The 16,713-nt window shown below is 40.9% G+C and overlaps 1 protein-coding gene across 3 annotated transcripts in view; it reads left to right on the top strand.

The window, feature by feature from the left end:
* Positions 1 to 16,713, top strand: part of LOC111646423 (connector enhancer of kinase suppressor of ras 2) — a 65,050-nt gene that overhangs the window by 13,963 nt on the left and 34,374 nt on the right. For all 3 annotated transcript variants that reach the window (XM_023395903.2, XM_023395905.2, XM_023395904.2), the window contains exons 2-8: positions 123 to 286; positions 6,304 to 6,506; positions 7,562 to 7,649; positions 8,796 to 8,837; positions 14,388 to 14,507; positions 15,920 to 15,979; positions 16,119 to 16,187. In XM_023395903.2, the coding sequence (XP_023251671.1) occupies positions 123 to 286; positions 6,304 to 6,506; positions 7,562 to 7,649; positions 8,796 to 8,837; positions 14,388 to 14,507; positions 15,920 to 15,979; positions 16,119 to 16,187 (746 nt within the window). The remainder of the gene's footprint in view (positions 1 to 122; positions 287 to 6,303; positions 6,507 to 7,561; positions 7,650 to 8,795; positions 8,838 to 14,387; positions 14,508 to 15,919; positions 15,980 to 16,118; positions 16,188 to 16,713) is intronic.

Raw genomic sequence — 16,713 nt, forward strand, 5'->3', positions numbered from 1 at the left:
GGGGGGGACAATAAAAATATTTTGTCGATTTTGGCTAACCAGGATGCCTCTTACAGTATACACAGTGACAGTATGGTAGAAACATCAGCAGGCTAATGTGTGCCCGTCTTTGCTGTCCTCAGGTCTGGATGATTGTCTCCAGCAGTACGTGAAGAGTTTTGAGCGGGAGCAGATGGGGGGAGAGCAGCTGCTGCACATCACCCATCAGGAGCTGGAGGAACTGGGTGTCACCAGAATAGGACATCAGGAGCTCATCCTGGAAGCTGTCGACCTCCTCTGCGCCCTGGTTAGTCAGTTTCTGTTACTGAATGACATAATGCTTCTCAATTGACAATACTTTGGAAGGAGTATTGTGTACAGATCCATGATGTGTGTGTTAATGCGTCTTTGGGTCTGACTGCCATTAACTAAACCTTTGGAGCCCCAAAACTAACAAAATGTAGTAGTAAAGCGTTTTCACACAAGTCAAAAATATAAATAAACTCATAAATAATGCTTAGTAAAGTGGCATTAGCTTGCCAGCTAAAATGTTTTAGCTGTTGTTAAGAGAGTTTATACAGTGATGATACAGGAGAAGAAAGTTAGCTTGAGCTAGGTAGGCTAGCTCAGTGTGTTTAGCCAGCACTGTTTATGTGTGAGTTAGCCACTCAATTACTCCACTGATATTAGATTCTAGTAAAAAAAAAAAAGGAAGATAAGTTAAAATAAGGTTTAATTTATATCATCAGCTTAGCGCATGTAAAGACAAAGATTTTATTAGACTGGAAAAGTATACGAGCTTTAGCACTCCATTTTAATTATTTAATTAAAGTACTGTTTTAGTCAGTTATATTTTTGGTCCATCTGATAATCTTATACTGCCTTATATAGGTTTTGGGGCTCTATACAAAACTCTTGTGCTGATAGTTACCAGAAAGGAGTCGAAGGTACAAATACATGTTTTGAGTAAATTCTGTGAATTCAATGTCCTGTTAGCGACCACTTGTTAGTGTAAAGAGAAAACAGTACAGAGAAAATACGAAGAAGCTTGTTGAATGTTGCGAGCATGTTTCCTGCTGGCCTATGTGTTAGCGATTTGCTTGCTAGCTACTTAAGCAATTTTATATTATTTCTAGTGATTTAAATCCAAATGGCAATTTTAGACATTCTTATTTTGTTCTTGTAAGATTTTCTACAGCTACTTGTGTGAAACTACTCGGCATCTGAGAATATTAGCTTCTTTTTTAAAATGAAACAAGGTTTTTGTGGAAAAACATTTAAAACATTGTTTGGTGTTAGTGCCGAAACTTCCACAGTGTATAGTGTCCAAAAGTTTCAAATTATAGCCAGCCCTTAGTATATTAGTATTTTAGACATTGTTTTATGCTTTAGCATGTATAAAGAGGATTTATGTTACAACATTTTAATTTTTACTCTGTTTGCCAGAATTACCTTAACATCAAATCTGAGTAAAACTTTCTAGGAATAATTTTATTTTATGCAACCGCTAAAGAAATTCTGTCAGGTAGAAAGATGTATATATTGGTTGTTGTTTATTTTCCTCAGCCAGATATTGATATTGGCTTAAGAAATGGCTAGAAAAATTGTCTATCATTTGGGCCCTGCTTTGTGTGTACTGTCTCTGTCACTGCTGACTGTATGTGCAGTGGCCCTGCTCAGGATTAGGGAATTAGGGAGAATTAGGTGCTACTCTCCCAGAGAGAGAAAGAGGAAGAGAGAAGAAGAGAGAGAGACAGAGAGAGAGAGAGAGAGTATGTGGAAAGAGTATGTAGGATGCACCTTATCTCTCAGGCACACATGGCTGGATTAGTTGGGGTTTGAATGTGTGTGAGAGTGTGTGTGTTAGTGTGAGCGAGTGTGTATGCATACATGCTTGTGTGTGTGCTAATCAGCACCTCTTCTCATTCAGATGTTCCGGCATGGGAATGAGTGTCCCAGAGCAGCAATCACCATATGTCCTGGAACTGGACACACACACACACACACACACACACACACACACACACACACACACACACACACACACAGACACACACATTCAGGGATGCCAGGTAGACAAGATGAATCACTAAATCGTTTATTACAGCTTGGGTCTTTCTTTTTTTACTTTCAGATATAATTCCTAGCAGATATGATCTAACACTGTGTGTTAATCAAGGAACACATCGACATCTGACAATTAAACTGGTTTCAAACAAAGCCCCGGGTTACACATTTATTTGTAAGAGAAATCAAAGGAGAACAGTAAAATTATTACCCATACTGATCACACTGTACACTGTAATACTCAATCACAGTGTACAGACAGACTTCACTGTTTAACTTTGACCTATCAAACTTGCTGTAGTTGTGCATTCCTACAGTTTTCCTGTGCCAACAATTTGGGTATGCTCACTTGTGGTTTACATAATCTGACTAAACTCTTGGCTAGTTTGCAATTTTTGTGATCGTGCCTCTACTCATTTCTTGCCCCATTGGACTTCCTTGTTGTGATATTGCCATGTTCTCAGATCTCATCAATTACAAAAGTTACTGATAGAAATAATGACCAAAACTACAAAAGTAAGAGTTGTAATAAAACAGAATTATCTTTTAAGAAATAGCCTACCTGAACTCCCCAGTTAACAAAGGCACACAGCTCTGTAGTACCTGTAGACTGTCAATATTGGGATAATAAAGGACGATTCACTGTCGTCAGCAATATAATCCATCATAAGGAAAGCAAAACCCCATTCCCTTGGCTCAACCATTATGACTTTCTGGTCTTCCTGCAGTAAGAAAGGGGAGCTTCTGTGGCCCTGGATCAATGCAAGTTTCAAGTGCTGACTGAGCTTTCAGTCTCGCTGTAAATGTGGAAAAGTCCCCTCTTTTATGCCTATGCAATCGAGTTTTTGCCCCTAGCATCTATGCTAAGCAGGTTCCTATGTGTGCAGTGAATTTTCAGCAAGATGTGCCAAGAAATGGGCATAAGTTAAGAATAAAACCCCTGCTCATCCTAATATCTGAGTTGAAAGACACGCATAAATGACATAGACATAGATGTCGTTGCATTGAAGTTAAATAAGAAGTGTCAAAACTAAGCAACTTAAAACATGAACTACTATATACAAAAGAAGGTGGTAAATGAGCCCTGTCTCTCTGAAGCATCAATTCATCAAGGCATCAAAGTCAGCGAGAGTAGCAAATAGTAGTAGCAGTAGTAAATGTATCGCCTTTTTCCATTGCCACACACTGTAGAAACAGTTTAGAGCTTTAGCTTTATGGAGATTTTTCTATAATCAGATAATCAGAAAATCAGCAGAAAATCTAGTCAATTAATGTGTAAATGTGACGTTCATGCAGCAGTTTAGGCAAGTAATTATTTGTTTTGGAGATTTCTTTGTATCCCAAAGATTGTATCTCACTGGCACCTATTCATCTCACTTTATGAAATCTATCACACAAATTCCCATATTCTTCCATCAGCTGATAAGGTTGACTTTTAGCTTTTACATTCAGTTGGATACAACTCCATGCAATTTCTAAACCTCTCCTTTCTTCCTCCAGCGCCAGAGGAATGGCATCATTATCTAATGACACTGGATAAAACACAGAGACACTCTCAGTCTATTGGGCTAACACACAGACAAACACAATCATAGCTATCAGAAATGCAGAGTTTTGAATCAATCTGATCTTTAAATGTCTGGACATACTAGAGCACCTGGAAGAAAACCCATGCAAACAGACAGGATATTCTGAATATATACCAAAACATCTTGCAAACAACTTAAGTCTTAACATCTCCTCAGAACCCTTAAAATATCTTGGCATAATCTCTAATAATAATTAGTTTCTAACTTCTAAGTCCCTGTTCTTCTTTTGTTCTGACAAAGTGATTCGTGCCTTCCTCTCCTCCTCTAACTCTTTCATGCAGATGAGTCAGCTGTCTATGTTGGTTCCTTTTCAATGTTACCCTGCATGACTCCAAATTGATTTTAAAATCCTGTTGGTTACTTCAAAGCTATTAAATATTTGCCATAATTCATATTTCTTGTGCTTTCCATCCTCGTTTCAACATCAGAGCTGATTAGACAGGATCCCTCAGATGTTCCATATAGGAGAGCTTAAATGAAAGTTGAATGTTATCTTTGGGTTTACCCCAAGATAGCGTCCTGCATTACCATCTGCACTCCACTCACTCCACGTAGTATTTTCCTTTGCCTCTACACTCTGGTTTGACCAGCAGTTGTGTGTGCATGTATATTTGTCTCTATTTTGTCTATGTGATTTTATTGTTTCTTTTCTCTTCCCCTTTTCCTTTTATGACAGCATTGTTTTTACCTACTTGTGCAAAGCGTAAATGAAAACAATTTGTTTTGAACATTCACATAAAAATTTCAAGCGTTCAATACTTGAAAATTGGAGCTGTTTTTGGGTAAATAAGAAAAACCTGTAGTTGAGTTGAGTTTAGCCCATTGGACCCAGATCTTCCACGCTGAGAGTGACACATACAATCAATTCTCTCTTGATGAGTAGAGGTTATATACTCTCTTACGTGGGTTGAGACTATTGAGACTAGTAAGTCTCATCAATATTTTACTTTTGAAAGAAAAAGATTAAAATGCAAAGTTGTGTTTTTTGCCCATTTTGATTCTGTGGACAATGGTAGAAATTTCAGCGTAGAGGAGAGGCCACTCCACACATAGCTGCTATGGCAACCACATCGACATGAAGGTGGAGGAAGGGTGGGGGGGGGGGTCGCTCTAATAGCATCGCCCTCTTACTGTATTGATTTGACACACACAAGCGCACATATGCACGCACTGCTCAAATTATTTCTCTCTCTTTCTCCACAGTCACACACACACACACACACGCACACACACACACACACACACACACACACACAGTCATTCAGACAGTCGACACAGGGCATTTTTTCCCTCCGCTTTATCTCAGCACTCTGTCCCCTGGAGAGGGCTGCACACAGCTCTAGATCGAATCATAGGACAGCCTAATTACAGCTGTGCAAACATGTTCTCTCCAAGTTCATGTATACATCTATGTATTTTCACACAGAATACAGAAGATTATACAGAACACAGTGTATGCATGACCCAGTTTCAGTGAGATGCATAGCTGGGTGCTTTCTCTTTCTCTCTCTCCCTCTTGTCTCTTGTCTTCTGCCTCTTTAGTTCCTCAATTCCCTCATTTTTCTCCCTTCCTTCTCTCTGTCTCTCTCCCTCTCTCTCTGTCTGTCTCTGTCTCTCTCTCTCTGCTGCCGCCACTGTGAAACCCTCTCTCCTTTGTAGTCACTGTGGTCGTGACTGTGTAGAATAGATCTAGAGGCAGGGGAGGAATAGATACGTCTAGTTCAGGCTGTGCATCTGACTATACAAGGATATGTGTGTGTGTTTGCCTTTTTGGTTGTGTGCATGTGTGTGTATAGCCTTTGTGTCAGCAGGAATCAGGCTCCGTCAGGCAGGACATGACTAGAGGTGCCTTGGGACACTGAGCGCAATGTGGCTTAGTGGGTCTCTGTGTGTGTGTGTGTGTGTGTGTGTGTGTGTGTTTATTTAAAAGGGTCACAGTGCCATAATGGGCTATTCAACCAGCTTAGTGTTCTTGTATTAGTGCAGAAAGTGGCTGTTTTATGAAAATGCTAATGGTTATTCAGAGATAGTAATTCTAATTTCAGTTCATTGTACTCAGAATTACCATGTTTCAGTTACTGTTTATCCTTGTTCACTCAACACATAAAAATTGCAAAAAGACCATTTAATCAGTATTTAGTATGATAAAAAATGTGTACTGTATCTGTTACAATGAATATACTCCAAAATATAAGGTTTATAAATACTAAATGATAAATAAATGATAAATAATAAATAGTTTTAAATTACTTTTTATATATGCTGTACATACAATATACTGTATAAAGGATTTTTCTTTTAAACCTACAGATAGAAATAGATCAATAAAACTGTAAATATTCAGGTAGTTTGGACAAATTACTTTTTCATGTCTGTGCATTTGAAGTATGGAGCAAGGGAGGAGGATTAGCCTAGCTCAGCACAAAGAGTGCAGGCTGAGGGAGGAAGCTAGCTCTTCTATTTCCAAAGTTAATAACTAAAGCTACCAGCACCTCTAAAAGCTCACTAATTAATACAACGTATTGTGTTTGATTCATCTGTATCAAGGAGTTATGTGGATTGGTAAGCAGAATTTTGAACTTTGAAGCCAACCGAGTAACTTCAAACCATTGGTGTATGACATACTGTGCTTCTGTTTTTAAAATGAATCCTTCTGTTTGTCCTGCAGAACTACGGCCTAGAGACAGAGAACCTTCGCACTTTGTCCCACAAGCTAAACGCTTCAGCAAAGAACCTCCAGAACTTCATCCTGGGCCGGCGGAGGGGCGGACACTACGATGGACGAGCTTCCCGGAGGCTACCCAATGATTTCCTTACCTCAGTGGTGGACCTGATTGGTGCAGCCAAGAACCTTCTTGCCTGGCTTGACAGGTAGGGATTACACCTTGGGTGTTAAAATACATTTGGTCTTCATCCAATAAGGATGAAAGCTAAAATGAAATTATATAAATTTCATGCTACAGTACAACTATATTACTATGACTATAATATGAATACAGTCAAGTTATTTTTTAAACTTTACCTGGTGGAGTCTCTCATCAAAACATGGTCAGCTATGCTCATAATACAAAACAGAAAGAGGCACAGAGACTGGACAAACCTAGCCTGGCTAGCTGTTTAAGCTAACTCTCCTGTTATGGACAGATATTTGTGGTATTGATATTCCAACTTAACCTAACTGAACTGAACTCAGCCACACAGACATGCCACACCAGGCAGTGGGAAAAATAAAAGCAACACCTTACAATCTCCCTCTGACACAAAGTTTCAACAGTAATACAACATGGTATACGTCACAGAGATAGTTTGTACTGTTCTGCATTATATAGTCAGTTGTTCCTGTTACTGTGGCCCCCTTTAATTTAGCAACAAGTCATAGATGGATAAAGAATACAAGCATGAGCGTAAAATTGTTTTTCTTTTTTTTTTTATATCAGCTAATGGACTCACATGAACCTGAGAACACATACAATAAAGCAATGTTGAGCTTTAGTAGATCCCTGAGTTGCGTTGCCTCCTGGTCACAATATAAAACCAAATATTGTTGTTTGTCTTTATCAGTTGCTCCTGTGCTCTGAGAGGAGCAGAGAATAGCTTTTATTTCTCTCTCTCACTGCCCTCTCACGGCTTTTAAAATAACACCTTTAGGAAATAAATGAACTGAACAGAATGAAATGAAAACACCAATATAAAATAAAAGCAGTTCCCCAAAACGGAGTAAAGAAACTCTTGACCAAATATGCTTTGCTCATATTCATTTATATGCTTAAAGTGTGATTTTGATTCCTTCTTTGCCTTGAATGCAATGGAAAAACACTATGCTCAATTTCCCATTCAGAGGATCATTTGATAAAAACAATAACCAAATTTAAACTAAGGTCATAAGGAGTCAAATTATAAACTTTTTTGTTTTTTGTCTCTTTCAGGTCTCCATTTGCCAGTGTGACAGAGTATTCATTACTGAAGAACAACATCGTGCAGCTCTGCCTAGAATTAACTACCATCGTACAACAGGTGCTTACACACACACATACAGCAAACACACAGGATGCATGCGTCACACAGTCCATCATGCCCATACTCATTACACCCATACAGAAAAGGTCAGAGTTCGATTTGAAAGGGCAGAGCTAAAGTGGGTTTGGACTGGGAACATCGATACGGATGAAGCTTGCTCTGGTCTATAGCTCATTCCTATAGATTTGACTATGAGTGAAACATATGTCCAATGCCACAGGCTGTTTGCAGCATGGCTGATGGGACAAGTAGCTCTCAGTAACAGCCTTAGGCAATGTACTCATTGACGCATTGTTAGACCTCATCCCCTGCTTAACTTATGGACCCTGATGGAGAATAAACTAGGGGCCTCTCATCCCTTCATTTCCCGTTCTCCTACTCTCCCTCTAGCTAAATCTGGAGGTGCATGCATACACACTCTGATACTGTAGAAATCTCATTGTTTGGACAGAAACTATGTCTGCTGTCCTGGACCTCATCCACGTCCTCCCTGTAAGAGCCTGCTTAGAGAGTGTGTGAGAGTGTGTTTGTCCGTGTGCCCAGAGTGAGTCCTGGAGCTGAGCAGATAACACCCATCCCCTCTTACAAGGGCCAGAGGAGAGCGAAGAGAAAGGGGCCACCGAAGGTGCACAATGGGCCAAATGAACATGTGGCTGCCAGGGTGCAGCGAGACAGACAAAGGTGGCATTGCTGCCCGCACTAATGCATCAAACAGATGAATTAACTGCTACGATGCACATCTGGTGGATTCAGTGGGCTGCTTTCCCAGAAATAGATTAACTATCAGCTATCGTTAAATAACAATCTGTCATGTTCAAATAATGTCATTTCTAAATCCTGAGGAGACTCATGAATCTCCACGCAGCAGAGTAAGTTCCAAACTGGTAAATCCTATGTATCTATCCTGCTAAGATTATAAAGTAACATACATAATGTGGAAGGTTGGAAATAAAATAGCTGACTGCTGATGTTCTCTGGTGGAGAAGAACTCATCCATCTCTCATTTCTCTTATTTCCTTCTTTCTCCACTGTTATATTTGGAGGAGGGAGATATTTGAGCCTCTGTGCGGATGTTCACATTGACGCTTTTTCCGTCTAATGTTTTTTCTCTCTCTCTCGTTCTGTCTTCCACTTGTTTTGCAGGATTGCACTGTGTATGAGACAGAGAATAAGATTCTCCATGTGGTAAGTTTCTGCTTTTAAATGTCATTTTTTTAATACTGATTGAAAGTTGTTGGCCTGTTGTTTATCACAGAAAACAAGGAGGTGGTTCACTCAACAATGGCAGCTTTTAAATGGAGAGATAAAACAACCCCAACAAGATTACTGCCCTAGTGTATGCAGTATTACATTTCCAGGATATCACCTCCGCTACACTGAATCAAAGCAAAGGCCTTGTTGCTTTAAAGGAATCGTTTGAGATTTTGGGAAATAAACTTATTCTAAGTGATCTTTTATCATTAGTGAGCTGTAGAAATGCTGGTTGGCTGAGTTTGTTTCCTCTGGACGGAGTCAGATAGTTGCTTCCACCTGTTTCCTTTCTTTAACTGGCCTCTGGCTCCAGCTTCACATTCACTGTACAGACATGAGAGTGGTTTCGATCTTCTCATTAAACTCTTGGCAAGAAAGCAAACCAAAATGTGAAACCATTCCTTTAATGAAATCTTATAATACACATTCTTCTTTTCAATTTTTTTTTCAACTTTTTTCACACTGAGGATACACAGCTGAAGAGTATGTCTTATGTATGTGTGTATGAGACTGCCTATATGTGTTGTGTATTTTCTGCATGAGTGTGTGTTTGTGAGTGTGTGTGCATATCAGAGTACTGTTTGTTTTTTGTAGGAATTTGTGGCCCAAAATTCTGCATGTTAAAGTCCAAGCGAGCCTGAGGCCTTTTGAAAGCCCTAGTTTAGCTTCTGCGTGTGTGCGTGCGTGTGAGTGTGTGTGCGTGCGTGCGTGCGTGCGTGCGTGTGAGTGTGTGTGTGCGTGCATGTATGACGGAGAACTGTCTGTGTCCACGTGTGAAACCCAGTGAGCAGCTAGTGTCTGATCCGGGCTGACAGTTGGACTGGGACACTTCCTGCTGCCATTCAAGGTCAGGTGGAGAAAGGAAAAGGAAAATACTCAGATGTTCATGGTAAAAATACAAGTCTATAACATATTTCTATCAACCAAACCAATCATAAGACTGTATTTGAGATGTTACGATGTTCCCTCTGTCAGAATTACTCCCCCCTTAGCGTTTTGGTTGTGGGACTGCGACTGTCGTTTACCTCTGTTGTTAGAAGCAAAAAACAAGACAGTGACATTGGCCAAATTCAAATATTTAGATGGCTCTTCACATGTACACACACACTCACACACACACACACATGCGCACACAAAACCCTCCGTACCAGACTAAAAGCTCCACATGACTAAATCTGTTATGTGTGGGAGGTTTAAGCATGAAGTAAGGAGACAGCGTGAAGGAGAGAGAGAGAGAGACAGAGAGAGAGAGAGAGAGAGAGAACGAGGTGTTTGTTTTTAGATGCTGCATCCTTGCTGATCGTTGTTTATCATGTGTTTTAGAAATTAAGAAAGTGGAGGTGAAGTGACATAACCACTAAACCACACACACACACACACACACACACACACACACACACACACACACACACACGGGACATGCAAAAAAAAATGTGGAACACAGAACAATGTTTTATAGAATTAATTTAAGAACTGTAGACTTTTCTTTTGCAGCCGACTTGTCCCATGTGTCATCTCAATGATTTAAATTCTAGCTCCTTTTTGTTTTCCATATTTTTCACTGTAATAACCAAAACTTAAATTTAAACCAAGCAGTTTCTTTTCTCTGATATTTTCGGCACACAATCTATTTCAGATTTTGTATATAACAACATTCTGTGAAATTATACTGTAGAGATATTATGACTCATGTGTGTCTTTCTTCTTTTAGCTTTATATATGTATAAGCAGGACCTGCCTTTCTGTGTTTTATGTATTTTATAATATGACCCAAAAATGTAAAGCAATTGCTGCTGTTGATGTTAATGCATTTGTAACAAAAACTCAGTAATCCCAAAGTATAATACATTACAGTAAGCTCTGTTAAAGGGGGTGTTCTGCATGACGAGCGTCTTGCCTTTGATACAAATTTTGGATTAATATTCCTGCAGTTTTACAGAATTAAAGACGTTTAAAAATGTTCAACATAGGACACAGGAATCTTGTCACATGGTATTAGTAGTTTTACTTAAGAGTCTAACAGAGTTTGATATTTTGTGAAATACGCTTATTCGCTATTTTGCCACGAGTTGAGAAGATCAACACCATTCTCGTGTCAGTCTGTTAGATATGAAACTAGTGCCAGGAGATGGTTAGCTTAGCTTAGCATAAGACCGGAACCACACTGGCTGCGTGGCGGCTACAGAACGTCTTGGTTTTCATTTCAACGCCCATGTTAACGGGCTGGAGCAGACTGCGTCTCTCGCCTCTAGAGATTCTTAGAACATTACACAAACTGACACCTTGCACTATATGTCTAAGCTGAATTTGAATATGTCACTGACATGAAAAAATATGACCTTTTTTTTTATTTATTTATTTTTTAATCATTTTAGCTGCAAGTGGAGACTGAGGCATTTTGGTGACATTTTTCTGTCAAAAAGAAATCAGAAATCAATTCATAATGAAAAGAAATCCAACATTTGAGTAACCTGCAAACTCTATGTAGAGAGATAGAGCTGGCAGTAGCAGCATCACAGCAGAGACACAGCCGGTGTGAACACACGCACACTGTGAGCCACAGTAGTTCAGCGACGCAGCCACCACGCACGCGCAATGCAGACGGTGTGTTTCCAGCGTAAAGACTGTAAACCAGGGTAAACAGGCAACTCTATCCAGCGCCTATACCTGCACATCTAAAACTCACTAACATGTTATAATTTGCTTGATTTATCTTAACTTAAACCAAAGGGTACAAACAACCATGTAGAGTTGCATCACATAACCACATCTTGTCAACTTGCTGTTAGGCAGATGTTTTATGCTAGGTAAGCTACTTGTCCCCTGGCTTTATATTTACAGTACAGCACCATTCACCTATGTATTGGCAAGGAAGTGAATAATGTCGTATGTAATATTTCCCAAAATGCCAAACTAAGTAATGTATGATGGGATTTTGATCTAGGCCGACATGTATGTTAGAGTCTCCCAGCCAGTGAGCCCCCCTGTGTGCATCCAGCATGGGGTTCAGAGACTGCTTGATGCTCCGGTCAATGCTGCTGTAGCTACTGTAGTGGTAGTTGTACGTTTGTCAGCTTCTGCTCAATAATGCAAAACTCACTGCTACTCTGCTCTCCTCTAGACTACAGCCTGCAGCAATCAGATGGATAGGGATAGTGTGTTTGTGTGTGTGTGTGTGTGTGAGGGTGGGGGTTGGGGGGGGTGGAGATAGAGGGAGAAGAAGAGCGATAAGATATGAGCATGTGTGAGTCTGTGTGTCTGATGGAGCGTGAAGTGTGTATGAGTGTGTGCGTTTTTATGTGCATGCATGCATAAGGATGAGAGGAATTACATAAGACTGTCCTAGTTGTGTGTTTTCCCTTTCCCTTGTTTTCCCCCCCTTTCCTCCCGGACTCTCTCTCTCCCACCTCCCTGCTTTTCTAGTTCTCTCTCCCACTCCCCTTCTCCCTCCTTCCTTCTCTCCATCTTTCCCCGCGTCTCGGTCTCAGGTTTATATTTGCCACAGCTCATGCACAGGGAGACGAATAATTACGCAATTGCACTTGGTGTGTATGTTAGCATGTGAACGTGTGCGCGCGAGGGAGAAGGTGCGAGTCCATGAGGAAGAAAGGGCGAGAGAGAATGAGAATGAGGGAGGTGTTGGTGGTGGTGGTGGTGGGGGGGAGTGTGCAGCCAGAGCTTAATCCATTTGGCAGCGTACTATGTCTGGCTTTCTGTTTGACTGCTTTTAAATCTCACGCCAGCCAGCCACATAAGTTAACTTCCCTATAATCTGCGCTCTGATTCTCCTGGAGGCATGTCAGATCAAGGCTGGGTGTGTCAGCGCTGGAGGAGTTGAGAGTCTCCATGCTGTGGTGACTGTCCTTTTGTGTCTCGGCCCGTGTTAATCCCAGGTCAAGACTATTAGTCCAATGATCAAAGCGGGGACACAAGCAGAGGCACAACATTGTCACTTGCTGTGGTATCCAGCTGGGCACTTCACATGCTACTTAACGACTATATCGGCAGGATTAGATAAACATTGCTTCTACCCCCAATCCCAACCCCCCTTTTTTTTTTTTTTTCTTAAATCTTTTTCCCTTTCCCTTTTTCAAATTAAAGCTCAAAATTTTCTTTGGTGTCTTTGCATGACATGAGCAGATGTGGGTATCCCATTACGTAATGTGTGCACCTTGACATAATACTACTGAATGAACAGAAACCAGCAGTGTAATGTTCAAATAACTGACCCAGAAAAGGGTGGAAGTGTGTGTGTGTGTGTGTGTGTGTGTGTGTGTGCGTGCGTGCGTGCGTGCGTGCGTGCGTGCGTGCGTGCGTGTGTGAGTGTGTGTGTGTGTGTGTGTGTGTGAGTGAGAGACAGTAAGAGAGACAGAAACAGAGAGAGAGAGAGAGCATTAGAATCACATAGCCAGCTCACTGAAGATTCTCCACCTTTTCTCTCACACTGAATGAATCACAGGCTCTGAGCGATGATGTGCGTGTGTGTGTGAGTGTGTAAGGGCTTGTACATCCTATGTGTGTGTCTGTGTGTGTGTTGAAGATCTCCTCTGTTCATTTCATAACCGGTAATAATCCAGTAATTGCTCATTAGGATTGAGATCGGAAGATTATTTTATGCAGGGTTCATCACTGTCACGTAGCCTGTGTGAATGTAGAGAATATACTGTATATTGACTCACATGTTTCTCACGTGTGTGTGTGTGTGTGTGTGTGTGTGTGTGTGTGTGTGTGTGTGTGTGTGCGTGTGTGTGTTTACATGCATGTGTGCACTAAGCAGCAATGCATCGAGGCAGGATAACCAGGGTAACAGTCTCGGTAAAACCACTGCAGTCAATCAGCCAAGATTAGAAGGCAGAGATGTTGCTGATGATAAATTAACTTGCATGCGTGACCAAGCAGACAAATAGCCTGAAAAACAGTTAAGGTTCATTTAGAACAAAGGCAAGGTGAAGCCATGCTTTTTATTTGGCGTATTTGCTTGGATGCACTCAAATGGAGTAATATGTATTAGGAATATAAGTGCAGTGTGAAAGAAAAAAAAAAAAATCACAGCACAAATAATCTATCCACCTTACAACAAGGTGTCCAACTGTGTTTAGTTGACGTGATGGCGAAAATAAAAAAATAAAATACAGATAACAACAAATGAAATCTGTGCTCTGTAATTTAGATGTTAGAAAATGTCATCTAGGCACCTCGGGGTTGTCTGGTATCGGTGATGTGTTGTTCTGTCTGTGACGGTGTCTTGTGGGCATGCCTGTGGACAGACTGTGACAGGAAACAGTTTGTGTGCTGGAGTGATGGAAGTGGCGATGTGGAACAATCTGATGAAATGATTTCTGTTTCACCTCCTCCAGCTAGGTCACAGCATCCCTCGCGGACCAAAACCAATCTCAATAACTTTCCGTCTTTCTCTTTTTGTCGCTCTCCCTTTCTCTCTCTCCTTTCCTGTCTTTTTTTTCCCTCTGCGCTTTTTACCTCCAGTGTAAGACCTTAGCAGGGATATGCGACCACATCATCTCTCTGTCATCAGACTCTCTGGTCTCTCAGTCTGCCCATCTGGAGGTGGTCCACCTTACCAGCATCATGCCCAGTGAAGGACTGGTAAGGACACAAACAAGCATATACACCAAGGCTGTTTTTAAAGCCGTCTTAACAGAATTTCTCTAATGTGAAAGGTGACAGTTGTATTGATGAACCCACAGAAATGTATTACCCAGCTCTATGGTTCCTCTCAGTTTTCTACGGACCATTTGAGCACCTTTTAGCTCATTGTTTTGGTTTTAAGGCCCACAAACTCTGCTCTCATTAACCTTGTAATCGACTGTACGCTACCTACGCAGCGACAAATGGCAAAAATACAAAGTTAGAAACTAGCTGCTGAACATATAGAACATATGGAACATACAGAACCTAGAGAACCAGTTATTTCTTTTAGGAATCGATGGAGACCAAACCAAAGCTACAATGATGATTTGATGAATGAATGAATATTCTACTTAAATGGCACAAAGATGAGTCCAAATGAATGCTAATGTTCCTCCGCACCTTCTGTACCTTCTGGATATGTAAATAAGCAACAGTATGCCAACAACAACCACACAGTAATATGACACTGTTATGTTTTCATCTTCTTCCACTGCCCATAATCAATTAATGCAGCTTTAAATGGTCTGGAAAAGTCTAAGTCAAGTCTTGTAATATCACCAAGTCTCGAGTCCTGGGGAACAAATAGCATGAAGTCACAAGTCCTCATAAGGAAATAGGCATTTGAACTGTAATTGGACTATTTTTCACACAGCAGTTGAGCTTTCTCCTGTAAAAGCTGTTAGTGTTTTTACACAACTAAAGTCTCTTGTATGCATAGCACTGACATTTAAATATTCAAGGTGTGTGAATATGCACTGCCTGCCTTTTGCTGTCTTAATTAATTATTTACTTTACTTGGTCAAAACTTGAGACTTGAATGTTTCTCTGCTTTTAAGTCTCAACTCAAGTCAGGTCTTTAGCAAGTTGGGTGATAAATCAAAGGAAAAACATTAAGAAATATGTGGAAACAACATAAATGCAGACGCTTCTGTACAGGGTATGAGGGGGTCACTGAACGAGTATGAAAACAGTGTGAATCATACACTTTCAAAGTCAACTTTGCTGAACACCTATGGGACAGAGATTTTGCATCAAGGTGTTAAGACAAATCCACTTCACCAGCATCATCATAACACCAAATGTGGAATATGTCTTTTGGGAAAATGGTGTGGAGTGGTGTAGTACAGTTCTTCAGTTTTGTGATCTAAATCTGACTCAAGTCCAAGTTTGAAGTCACAAGTCTATCGCTCTGGCCAACACAGAGACAGAGACACAGATACAGACCCAGACTCACAGATGCAAAAGATCCATATCATGTACAATGTTCAAAAAGTCTGAAACCGCGAAAAGTGGTCTCAGACTTTTGGACCTCGCTGTATTTCTCTTCACACTCTGTATGATACTGAATCCTCCTGCTTGTGTTTCAGGGGATGTACATCAAATCGACATATGATGGACTCCACGTTATCACCGGAACCACAGAGAATGTGAGTTTTTATTTCAGTCAGTCTGAAGCTTAACACTCCACCAACCACAATTTATGGTCTCATATCCCACTATGACAATGAATCCACGCTTGCTTTGTTCCCATTGTCCTTTCCTGTCCTCCTCTTTGTGCCTCTGCAGTCTCCAGCAGACCAGTGTAAGAAGATCCATGCGGGGGATGAGGTGATCCAAGTCAACCATCAGACAGTGGTGAGTTAAAAAGCTTCCAATCACAGGAAATGTACTGTCTTTATTCTCCATCCTGTGTTACGTTGAGGAGCTGTCAAGGTACATGATGTCTGCTACCACCACCACCGCCGCCGCCGCCATGGTGCTTCCTGTCCTGTGCCTGTGTCGCTATGTAGGCTAATTAGGCTTGCTGTGGGAGCAGATTATAGGATGATTGTTACAAGACCTTTGTTCAGTCCGGCGTGATTGTCTGCTCACTCTTTCTGGAATTTGTTTCCATTGTCGTAAGAAACCCCTGAAGGAGGCGTCAGGTTTGAAATGTGAACTCATGTTCCACTTTCAGACTTGAATAAGTTGTACTTCTGCCTTCAACTCGTCACATCAGAGTGAGGCACGAAAATGGGCAGCCATTTTAAATGGAACGGTGGCTTGTGAGCGCATGTGATTGAGCGTGCTGTCTATTGCCTGTGCTGTCAGCTTTGGCACAAACGATTTGTTCCAGTGTTTATTTGAGATTTCTGAAGGGGGGGGGGGGGGGGGGGGAAAA

This window comes from Seriola lalandi, unplaced genomic scaffold (genome assembly GCF_002814215.2).
Source record: "Seriola lalandi dorsalis isolate HSWRI2012SDOR001 ecotype SW California unplaced genomic scaffold, Sedor1 jcf7180002054971, whole genome shotgun sequence".
Taxonomy (NCBI): Eukaryota; Metazoa; Chordata; class Actinopteri; order Carangiformes; family Carangidae; genus Seriola; species Seriola lalandi.